Source organism: Pseudorasbora parva, chromosome 17 (genome assembly GCF_024679245.1).
Source record: "Pseudorasbora parva isolate DD20220531a chromosome 17, ASM2467924v1, whole genome shotgun sequence".
NCBI classification, from domain to species: domain Eukaryota; kingdom Metazoa; phylum Chordata; class Actinopteri; order Cypriniformes; family Gobionidae; genus Pseudorasbora; species Pseudorasbora parva.
The window spans coordinates 25,065,646-25,078,497 of NC_090188.1; the positions used below are offsets into that span (position 1 = coordinate 25,065,646).

General features: G+C 35.2%; 1 protein-coding gene across 1 annotated transcript; it reads right to left on the reverse strand.

Moving 5' to 3' along the window:
- Window positions 1-1,492: 1,492 nt before the first annotated feature.
- Window positions 1,493-11,392, reverse strand: LOC137044838 (V-set domain-containing T-cell activation inhibitor 1-like). The gene is made up of 4 exons (XM_067421162.1): window positions 11,045-11,392; window positions 6,905-7,252; window positions 4,499-4,771; window positions 1,493-3,140 (listed from the first exon to the last, which is right to left on the reverse strand). The coding sequence occupies exons 1-4, from the start codon at window positions 11,082-11,084 to the stop codon at window positions 3,007-3,009; spliced, it is 795 nt and encodes a 264-aa protein (XP_067277263.1). The 5' UTR covers window positions 11,085-11,392; the 3' UTR covers window positions 1,493-3,006.
- Between the last annotated feature and the right edge of the window lie 1,460 nt (window positions 11,393-12,852).

The following is a 12,852-nucleotide window of genomic DNA, read 5'->3' on the forward strand; positions in this document are numbered from 1 at the left end:
GAACTTGTGGGGTGATATCAAAAATGCTGTTTCTGAAGCAAAACCAAGAAATGTGAATGAATTGTGGAATGTTGTTAAAGAATCATGGAGTGGAATAACAGCTGAGAGGTGCCACAAGTTGGTTGACTCCATGCCACACAGATGTCAAGCAGTTTTAAAAAACTGTGGTCATACAACTAAATATTAGTTTAGTGATTCACAGGATTGCTAAATCCCAGAAAAAAAACATGTTTGTACAAAATAGTTTTGAGTTTGTACAGTCAAAGGTAGACACTGCTATTTTTTTGAACACACCCCTTTCAACTAATTGCCCAATTGCACAGCCTTAAGAGCGTGCATATCATGAATGCTGGGTCTCATTTGTTTTCTGAGAATCTACTGAACCTACTGGTAACTTGTTTGCCACGTAGCAATAAAAAATATACTAAAAACCTTGATTATTCTGGTTAGTCACATTGTACTGCTATTATTTTGAACAAGACTGTATACACTGTATTAATGAAACAAAACCACATCATTGTACTAGACGTGGGAAATTAATGTGGGAAAAAAAATCAATTATCTGAACCCTAAGTAGATTTGCACAAACTGAGAAAGTCAAACAGTGTTCGGTTATGCCTCGCTCTCCCCTGCATTTTTGAGATTTGTTCATAGAACAAAAGACAGTGGTATCCAGTATTGTTTTGATCTCAATAACTCATTGTATTTACAATACATTTTTCAAAATATTTGTTCCACAAAAGAAAAAAAAGTCATACCAATTTAGAATGGCATAAAGGGCATACATAATGACAACTTACAATTTTGTGTAAACTAAAACATTTGATAACCAGGAAATGAAGTAAGATAATAATCATATGCCCTTGTGAAATTATATTCCTGTGGGTTGAGTCAGATTACCTTACAAAGATTAGTTTCCATTTTTCAGTTGCCTGGAAATAGATAACTTTTCCCATTTGTTAAACTATACATATTTAATCAGAATACATTTACAGGTGAGCCAAATGGACTTTGAATTTTAGCACTTTTATCCTCCCCACAAAACACACAAATACTTTTTATAGTCCATAATTATGCTATACTTGTGTAAAACAGTTAATCAAAGCTGTTGCCTAAGCTGTCGTCATGGGAGTATCCTCCCTTATTAAGGCTAGTCTACAGATTACATAGTACTATGAGTAGTACTGCATGGAATTGCTGTGTAAACAATGACAACACCAGACAAAAATCTGTTCAAAGGCGAACAGTTGATACTGTTAATACTGGGTTCCTAAGGGATTCTAGAAGGACGCTTAAAGTACAACAGTTAGAATGTGTGTATAATGACATGTGGCTTTAAACACATTCGAACTGTTCTAAAATACAAGTAAAACACCATTAAATTAATCCACTACACCGTGCACTATTTTTTACGGATTGCAGTAGGTAATGTGGAATAGTTTAATCTAGTACAGAAAGTTGTACAACTGAAAAAGCCTACAATAGCTAGTAAATAGCCTACATACTGTTCATTCAAGCATGATGTTAACAGAAAGTCTTACACAAGAATGAACAAACATTTGCTTGTGTTTCATATGGTTGGTGATGTAGTGTATGAGCGCACAGTGCAACAAGTCCAAACATGCATGGAAAGCATTGAAAATGGCTACGGCAGTGCACTTGTGATTCCACAGCTATGCAGAAAGAATAAAAACGTCCTCATGTTTTAAAGAAAAGTGGCTTGATTCAGTGGTGGAAATAACGGATAATGGGCACAGCATGGTAACAAAACATACAGTTACACCCACCAACACAATTATAGCGTGCAAACTCCAAACACCCCATTTTAAATAGATGTGTGTGTTTTGGGTTTCAGAGATAACTATAAAAGAGTTAGATAACTATAAAAGTGTTCACATGTTGCCTTGAACATACTTAGCTATTAGATCTATTTATTAAGTTTTGTTTAGTTTAGTTTTTTGTTTTTACAAATTGAAGCATTTAAACTGATATACCGTAATAGCCTATATCAGCTTAAATACTTCAATTAGTTTTTATATTATAAAATAGGCTGTTATAATTAGTATATTGCAAGCCTAATAAATAAATAAATGATCTCACAAGGGGATTGTTTAGGGATCCTTGCCATTAAAAGGTAAACAAAACAAAAACCTGATATAGAAAATATTGGAAATTCCTAAGCAATAAACAAACGTTTAAAGGGTTATTTCACCCAAAAATGAACTTTATGTCATTAATGACTCACCCTATGTTGTTCCACACCCGTAAGACCTCCGTTCATCTTCTGAACACAGTTTAAGATATTTTATATTTAGTCCGAGAGCGTATCTATAAGTGTATGCACACGATACTGTCCATGTCCAGAAAGGGAATAAAAACATCATCTAAGTAGTCCATATGTGACATCAGTTAGTTAATTAGAATCTCTTGAAGCATATTTTGGTCCAAAAATAACAAAAACTACGACTATTCAGCATTGTCTTCTCTTCCGCATTTGTTTTCAAACCTCAAATAGATCAATGATTCAGATTGCGTGTCAAACTGCCAAACTGCTGGAATCACGTGACACTGGCGATCCGAATCATTGATCGATTCACTGATTCATGACCGTTTGAATCTTTATTTGAGGTTTGAAAACAAATGCGTTAAGCAGTTAAGTGTAACAGCTTAATTTTTTCATATTGGCTATTATATTATTATAAATAATTTAACTGTTTTGGGGGAGATTTTTTATAGTTTTTCTTGGTAAAGAGGATTTGTACAGTTAACAGCACTGTATAAAAATACTAAATAGCTACTTTAAAAAAATATATATTTAATATATCACTAAGTTACATCAAGGGTTAAATAAAATAGAAATGGCACATTAAAGTTAAAAGTTATAACTGCATGATGAAACTCTTTGTGTTTACGTATGCTGTACCTGTCTGGTATAAATAATGTTTTTGCTCAGGAGACCAAAATGTCCGCCCAATAGAGAAACATTTTGCTCAGCGAGAAAATAAATCAGAGGGAACATTGCCTGGAAGATCTCCATTTGGTTTGCTTACACACTAACCAAATGACAGCAATGAGCAGAAAAACACAAAACACAGACAGGACAGCTGCGATGGTGCCTTGATTTGTAGTTATGTCCTCATCTGAAACAGAAAAAGAAGATTTAAGATGTGGTAAGTGCTTCAGATTGTCAATTGCATTGTCAGGATGAATATTATTATACATTATATCTCACAATATAAAAAAGCATTTATACTTCAAAAAAGGCTTCAAAAGATTTCAAACCCTAGAATGCGATATATTGGAGGTGCAATATATTGGTCATTCAAAAGACAACTAACCAAAACCATACAGGCTAATATATTTGTGAATAAACAAATTAATGTTGTTTAATTGCTCATGCTATACATTTTTGGTCATATTTGCAAATGTAATATGAAGTAATATTAATATTTAATAACGCAATTAAAGTATCATTGGTACAACCATTGATATCTTACATGATATCGTTTGTCTTAGTGTGGACGGAAGGCCAAAGTGTAGAGAAAAAGATGCATTTTTTTTAAATGTCTTAATGTTACATGTTATCCAGTATACATTTTGTAACTTCAACTCATCAGCTTGTAGTACAGACTCTTTGAACTGCAGAGGCAATTTCAACACTTTTTCCATAAACTGAATACGGAAGACATTTTTTTTTTTTACACAAACACATCAATTCACTTCAGAAGGCATTTATTAACCATTCTACTCTAACAACATTTTATTTAAACTCTTTCAAGGACCTATGCTTGTTTTCACAGACTTTCCAGGCCTTGAATCCATGTATGTAAAATTTAAGTAGGCTACTTTCAAGAAGCATGGGAGCTCTGAATCGCATTGATTGATCGGCATGATGTTCCAGGAACTTTTACTTGACAAACCATTTAAAACAATGAATCCTTCTCAGTTTAAATTCACAACTGTTAATTGCCTTGAGGTTTCGGAATGGGTGTGGCAACTAGCCAAAAATAACATTCTCAGTTAATATCACAGCAGATTATTGAACTTATTTTACCAACACCCTCTTTAAACACCCACCAGTCTTTAAAGTAATTACCTAAGTAATATAATATTTAGGTAAATATAGTTTGCTGTGTGTTCTTCTACATTGGGCAAAGTGTACATGTGTGTCACCTCTATCACTCACATAAACCGTTTAACACACACCTTTCTCATATATCAGTTTTTATCAGCCATGCAATTCCAATGCTCTTACATCAGCTTTCTTGCATGAAAAAAGTCTGCAGGCGAATCAATTGAATCATTGTCTTACTCTTTTCGTAATTATTTATGGTGTGGCAAGTAAAAAAAAATCCAATGGAGACAAAGGAGTTCTGTGTTGAAATACCAGTTAAATTAAGACAACAAACATGTGAAGTCAAACATGTCTTGAATGCATAGAGTAAGGGATGACATACCTCTAACCGCTCACACATACTTTACAAATAGAAAGGCATACCATAACGGAGGAAAACAAGTCTCTGAAGGTTCTGGTTCAGGAGGGGGTTCTTCAATGTAAATGTGACATTAACCACTGGCTTCTGCGCCTCATAGCTGCTCTTAACGAAATAAAGCCCATCTTCTGTCTGGTTGCGGAGCTCCAATTGGTCAAGGCTCTGGCCATGTTCGTCCAGCCAGATCACCTCAGGTTCAGGGAATCCCTCCGTCTCAAACTGCACTGTCAATGCAGAGGAGTTTACGTGGATGCTCAACCTGGGCTCAGAGTAAAGAGCTGAGGAAGAAACACATATTCAGCTGAGTTGTATTGAAATCAAGCATATAGCTAGCCTAGAAATCTAGCTGCACCCTAGCGGCAGCAAATCTAATCTGCCCGCGAGTGTCGTCTAGCAACTCTCAATACCCTTCAGAGCTGTAATCGCCAAACTCTTGCCAGGCCAATCACATCGTGTATAGAGTCGGTGGGCGGAGACATAATGAGGACGGCCGAATTGCATTTGCGTGCTTCTAGTAAACACAGAAACTGGCGAATGGCCGTCTTTCGAATCAGCTTTGACCGCGACTCTGGAAGACTTGGAGTTGAGCTTTTCTCTGAGAAAAGAACAAAGAACGGCACAGAAGTCATTCTTAAAAAGGGAAGATGTGTTCGGAGTTTTGCTGACCGGATACGGCGAATGTTTAATCTATCAACAAGCTCTGTTTCACCTTCATTGCTCTGGTTGGTGTAGCGCTATCCTATTGCGTGCAGAGGGAGTTTGAAAGACAACCGTTTATCCCGCCCCTCGGATTGAGCCCTGTCTATGGTGAGTTTCCAGACCAAACATCTTGATGTGGGTTTTGGCTTGTCAGGCTAGCATATAGCGTCAGTTCAGGTCACGTTAGTCAAACTCACATCAACTGTCTGTCAGCTGATCATGTGGTCTACCTGATCTATGTGGAATACGACGTCTATCACAGCATACACCCATCTATTTTGCAAGTTCTCCCACTTGGAAATCATGGAGGGGTCTGAAATTGTCATCATAGGTGCCTGCTTTAATTTTATTTATTTTTTCATTTAATCTAGAAATTAAATTAGAATAAGGCACTATAGGGCTGTTAACAATCAAATTAGTTTACACAAACAAACACAAATTACAACAGCATTAAATAATGTTATAAGATTGTTTTAAATATATTTAAATATACAAATAAGAAATGTTGGAAAGATAAAACTAAACCAACAGTAGGTGGCAGCAGTAACCATCTTAATGAGTGAGTCACTGAGTCATTTAAACGATTAAGTCAAAAGGATGATTAATTCAAGAATGAGGCAGTCGTTTATGAATAGGTCTTTGAATCTTTGATTCATCCGATTCATTCAAACACTGAATTGTTCAGTGACGCACTGTTGCCACGAGATGCGTTATGGTTCTGCAGTGATCTTTGTTTGGAACTATTTTTGCAGCTGAAATCTAACAAAAACAGTCAGCATCTAAAAGAGCGTCAACAGCGTAGGCTACCTTGTTATCGTCAGTTCATTATACTATAATCCACTATCGATCGCCACTTACACTGAATGAATGTAGAATCATTCTTACATTTTGGTAATTCCCTAGTTATTATTTGATGTTTTTTTATCAGGATACAGTCGGCCAAGTAAAATTCTCTTTCACTTGCCCCTTCAAAAAAATCCACTTGTCCCAGACAAGGTTTCGCTGCAAACTGTGTGCAGCCAATGGGCGTATAGGCGCCACGTTTTATTTTATGTCACCATACTTGATCATTCAACTATTTGTGTAACTTTATTTAAATAGGAAAACATGGAGGTGTTTGGTCGCTTCTAACTAGATCTCTAGATCTCTTGTTTGGTACCATAGTGAATGAACTTGGCTTAGTGGGCTAAGCCAAGTTCATTCTTAGTGGGCTTAGTGGGCTAAGCTAAATGCTATCAGATCGTCACCGCGCGTCAGAGAGATTAAGTGCACACACTGAGACGAGAGAGGTATGTATCAACTCGTCTTAGTTAAGGGAATAACATAGTTTAATATGAAAAAGCTGTGAAGTATCCCTTTAAATGCCCTAATTGAACTAAGGCCTTATCCTGACTTAATCTAAGCATTACCTGTGAAACCAGGTCTTTATGTTTACTAGAAATTACACTTTTAAAATATATTTTAATACTTCAATGATCATTAAATATTCAAGAAACTTTTCATGACCATTGGAAACTACATTAAACACTGAAATTACTTTAAAAAACAATTAAAGAAAAAAAAGACTGTTTAGCTGTCATTTATGATCAACAATATCAATGAGCTGTCAAATATGATCAATTAGTAAATTACTTTTGGTGACTGAAGACAAAATTGTGAGCTTTTAGAAACATTGTACAACATATTCATTCCAATAGTCATCCTATGCATACCTCCATAGGTCACTTTCACCAAGGCTCTTCCTGTTCCCTTTGCATTGCTCACTATGCAGAGATACTGGCCTGCATCCTTCGGTCTAATAGCTGCAATTCTTAATGAGGCATTTCCTTTATAAAGCTCTGAAATAAATAATGACGTCCGATTGTGGTATTCTGGACTCTGTCTGTCCAATTGGTCCTGCTGATAATAGAAACTGTGGACAACCTTTGAGTCCTCTGATCTTTGCCAGGTAACCACCAAGTGTGAGAGGTCAGGATCAGGTGTGAATTTGCAACCTAGAACAGCTGGACGACCCCGGATTGCAGGCAGATGCTCATCAGGGACAATCACTTCAAATGAGGCTGGAAAGAGGCAGAATTGAAGAAACACTGCTAAGTAATCCAAACATTTATAGTTTAAAGGGGTCATATCATGAGAAATCAAGTTTTCCTTCATATTTTGATATACATCAACTTGATATATTACGAAAAAACAAACATGAAAGCTGACAGTGTTGTGGCAAATTCTAAGTCCCAATTGTCTTCAATATGTCAATGAAAATCTCACTGAGTCGAAGTTTCAGGTCTCAGGAAGGTAACCTTTGTTGTATGTTTTGAACTACAAAGTGAGATGTCAGCTGAACGTCTGGCCATCTCATTATTAGCTCACACTTTTATACAGTTCTAACTCATGATTCCATCGCAGGTGCATTACTCCCCACACTCTTTGCCACAGTTGCTCCATTCATAAACTTATCTAGCCTTCTTCGTAATGGTGGCCGACTGCAACTTGTTTTTCTTTCTCATTCAATAGGCATCATTCTATTTATCTTTCTTGATAGTCACCTCATAGTTTTTCCGCAATTATATACAAATGCCATTTTCTTCTAAGGGGCCGCTAGCAAAGTTACTATTGGTTTGACGTTAAATATGACCATGCTGACTCATCACCTGCATCTCACACAAGTATAATCTTCCTTTGTTGGCCCTTCTTTTATTTTATTATTTTTTATCTTTTTTGATGCCATAGTCTAAGTCTACTAAAAATAAATGAATTTCCTCTACAACATCAATGGTACCACAAAAATGTGCAGTCTCAAGCCCTTTACTAGCAGCTATCTATAATATGTGATCCTAGACGAGAAAACCAGTCATATGGGAAATTTATTTTTCAATTAAAATTAATGTATTATCTGAAAGCTTAATAAATAAGCTTTCCATTGATATATGGTTTGTTAGTATAGGACATTATATGGCTCATGTATGCATTTTACTACTACTAATACATTTTTTATATTTTTACGGTCGGAAATTTACAAAATATTGTGATGGATGGAACATGATCTTAATTACTTAATATCCTAATGATTTGAGGCATCAAAAGAAAAATCGATATTTTCTAAATAAATATATTTAAAACAATCTTATAACATTATTTTAATGTATTGTTGGCTATTGCCACATATATTTAGATACATTTACAATTGCTAAAAATGTGCGATTAAATTGCGATTAATCGCGAGTTAACTCATGACAATCATGCAGTTAATCGCGATTCAATATTTTAATCGATTGACATCCCTACAGTGCCCTCCACAATTATTGGCACCCCTGTTTAAGATGTGGTCACGGACTTCTAAAAATTATCCTTTTTTTTAAACAACATAGAACCAAAATGCAAAAAAAGAGAAAAATCCTACCTTTCGTTTAAGTACATTACTTAGGTGGTTAAAAAAAAAATCACAGATTTGGAAAAAAAAAAAAAATTGATATCATATCGTGACGTATCGTATCGTAACCCTGGCATATCGAGGTGCATCGTATCGTGAGTTTAAGTGTATTGTCCCATCCCTAGGGTACATATAATTAAATATTTCATATTTAAGTGTCACTTGGGGGATAAACGATTATAGAATGATACTATATATAGCCTTGAAATACATTTTATTCAACGCTGTATAATTATTGACTAAGCTTCAACCAGTGGGGAGTTTGGGGTGCTTTCTTGTTCATTTCATTTGAAATTCAAATGTAAACCCATTTAATAGGAGGACCATAAATTGTAAGAGATATAAAAATATGAATAAAGTTCAAGAGATCAAGGCTGTAAAAGAAAGAAGAACCATTAACGTCATCAACCTAGATCAGTGGTTCTCATTCTTAACCATATTTCGGGAAGCTCCCCAGCACGGCACATTCAGTACATCAGCTAATTAGTAAAGACTCCAAGAGCTTAAATGGGTGTGTCAGACTAAGTAGATAGTCATCGGGTGTTTCTCAAATGCGCCCTTCCTAGTCCAATCCTTCAAAGGCTTGTATAGAAGTAAAATAATGCCAAATGTTTTTGAAAAAAAAAAAACATGTTGATTTGCACTACTTGAAAAAAATATACATTGCATTAACCGTGCTTCCATTTTAATGCATTGTATTTTTAGGGCGTGCATTTTTATTGGGTTGAAATCCAACATGGTTGTATATTTATGATGTGACGGGTAGAATGCAATGTCAGGACACCGCCCTTAACTACATCATATTATATATATATATATATATATATATATATATATATATATATATATATATAAATGTGCAGTGTTGGAAGGGCCACGGATATAGACTAAAATATCTGTCAAGAAATGATGTCTATATTTGGCATTCTGAATTCACTATGGTTTGGTGTGCAGTCTTTAATGTTACTGATTTAAGTAACACCTTCTTCCTATTCTGCCTTAGAATCCCACTTGGAGCGGGCGGTTCAAACAGGAGGGGTTACATCTGTTTATCCAATTTGTGTTCACTGTTTAATTTCCTCTTGTTCACTCAGTTTTTGTCTAGTCTAGTCAAGGTTGTGTCCATTTTGCATGTTCCTGTTATGTAGAGTATGTTTCCCTGCCTTTCTGTTTGTATCTGAGCATCATTATTAAAGTTTATGTCTGATTGTCATCTTCTGAGTCTTCAGCCTGTTCCTGGTTCACTCGTACCGTTACAACTGGCAGCCTATGCAGGAATTTACTACTTTACCTACTTTAATCTTTCCCCACTATTGACTACATTTTCCGGCTAGCCATGTTTTCACTGTTCATGGGGGGCGCTATAACACATCTTCTGAAAGAGTAAAGAATCTCTTAATCAAAACACAATTTAAGAAGCAGAAAAAGTGACTGATTACATACACAAATGTAAAATAATGTGATCATCAAACATTAAACAACATTCAAAGCTGCCTAATGTTACCAAATGATATGGTGACCCAGGAAGGGTTAACGCGAATGTGAAGATTTGAGGGTGTTGATGAACATGATCATCGTTCTGCATCCCAACTGGATGTAGTCTTTGACAAAAATATGGTTCTCAGCTTTTGTTTAAAATGTTGTTGTTTTTTTATTATAAAAAGGATGCATGAAGCTAGAATAAAATGATTGACAAATAGAATAAAATGACACAAATAAAAATTATATTATTATATAATATTTTGATCTATATATATATATATATATATATATATATATATATATATATATATATATATAGAGAGAGAGAGAGAGAGAGAGAGAGAGAGAGAGAGAGAGAGAGAGAGAGAGAGAGAGCCTAGTGTACATTACAAGGAAAAATAGGTTTGCCTTTTAAGCACTATTTTAAACGTTTCTTGGGTTAAATTATATCAGCTTTTTTTTATATCAACTTTTTAAAATGTCACATTTAAAGAATTCTAGTGTTAAATCGCGTCTAAATATTTATTCAAAATCCAAAATCTAAAAATGAGTAAGAAGTTATGATCTGTAATATTGTTTTGAGCAACTAGACTAGATACATGTATATTTATTAGAGCCATGCGGCGTGACCAATTAGTAAGGAATACCTGAGGGCTAAATACAAGAAAACAGTAATGTTAACGATGTTGCATATCCATCACTCTGCATAATACAATGATAGCCAAGCTACTGTAAATATGATTAACGTAACAATCAATGCACACTGTGCTGTACTGTTTACCAAAAATTGCTGCAAATACCTACTGTAAAGATCTAAAAGTTTTTACCCACCTAAAGTGAGTATAGCTGCTACTTGATTTTAAATGTATGCATACAAGCGCTGTATGGTGAGAAGCATCATCAGACGCCTTGCCGATTTCTATTCATTAAATGTAAATCTTACCCACAAGAACATCCACTAAGCACAAAAGGAGCCACAGCATCGTCGCAGGGGGGTCAGGAACATGGTTTAAAATACCGAGGGAGTTCAGTGCATCGTTGATCGCATGCAAGTAAGAAACTAAATGTAGGCTATTGAGCCATATTCCGCTTCATGGTTTACGTGATCAGTGTTGCCAACTATCCAAGGAAAGTAAAGTAGCTAAAGCCTAGCCTAGAAATCTATACGCACCCTAGCGGCAGCAAATTTAATCAGCAGGGGTTCAGAAAAAAAAATCGACAGCTGGCAGCAGGAAACATCTATGGCAGGAAATACCTGCCCACGAGTCGTGCAGTCCTGCTCCAGTGTGTGCTCCAGGTGCAACCCCGCCTCAATCGACGTCATACTTTGGCACTAACCAATGTGGAGGAGAGGCGGGACAAATGCCACAACCACCAACCGGCGCTTCGAACAACGACTGATGTTTGACATCACAACACTGCAAGAGCGCTTAATACTGTTAATAATCAGGGATGCAATCTAATAACGTTTTCTTGACCTGGTTTTCTTGGATGCCTTCAGTAAATTTACATTTACAACTTTGTTTTTACCGATACAGACGAAAATGAAATGACTGCTTCAAACAAAGCTCAGCTTTGAAAAGAGTAAAGATACAGGGCAAGAGAAGGAGACTGGGGCAAAAAGAAAGAGATGAGACAGAAAGAGCAGGTAGCCCACTGTGCTAAGAATAGAAAAAGCATTAGCCTACAATATATTCCTAATTGCTACACATAATGTGATTCTTGTCTGTGAAATCCAGGCTAAAGTCTCATAATCTAATATTGAGATTAGGAGCATCAAATTTGTATTTCACTCATTGGTTATATTTTCACATTGATTTTTTTTTCAACACTTTAATTTCACCTTTTATTAATTTGCACTTTATTAATATTTTATCACATGTATTAAACATATGTAATATTTTATTTCCTTTATGTGTAAATAAGTTTAGCTATACATATGTTAATACATTTATTTGCAATATATGGGCATATTTTAATTCCTAAAATGTGTTAATATATTAGTTTTCTATATATGTAAATCTTTTGAATTATATATTAATGCTGCTGTTTAATATATTTTACATCATATATGTAAATATTTTCATTTTATAAACATCAATACATTTGTAATGAGAAGTCAAAATTCCACATTTTTCAGACAATGCAAAAATGTTGACCCAATGGATATAATCCAAATTTGTCTACAGGGAACACATGCTAAACAACAATAATTTGTGATTTTTATTTATGTTAACAAAAAGTAAAAGTACAGAGGGCATATTTCTGCACAAAAATAAAATTGTGCAAATACAGACTCAAAAAGACTTTAACTCAAAAATACAAAGCTTTAATGTAAACTTGGATTTGCAATGGGCCTGTCTCTTTCCTTTAATAGAGTGTGTGCGCTGATGTCACTTTCCCGTTGGGACACAATCCCTCAACTGGACTGAGTGGCAAAACTTCCTGGAGCAGGGCTGACTTTAATAAGAGAAATTGCAGAAAGGGGAGCAAAACAAGCTTCTTCTTTTTTTGCTGAAATAAATTAAATGTATTTGGATTCAACAGTGATTATTACAACTCGCCAACGAACCAGTGTTTGGCCAGGAATTGGATTTTCTGACATTTATTTGTACCTGATTCCGATGATGGGGAAAACATGAAGCAAAACCTGTGAACACTTTATCTGCTGAACAAATACTATAATAATAGTTTAGGTAGCTCTAATTTAGGATCATTATATAATCGTCATATTGCCCAGGCCTAAAAATT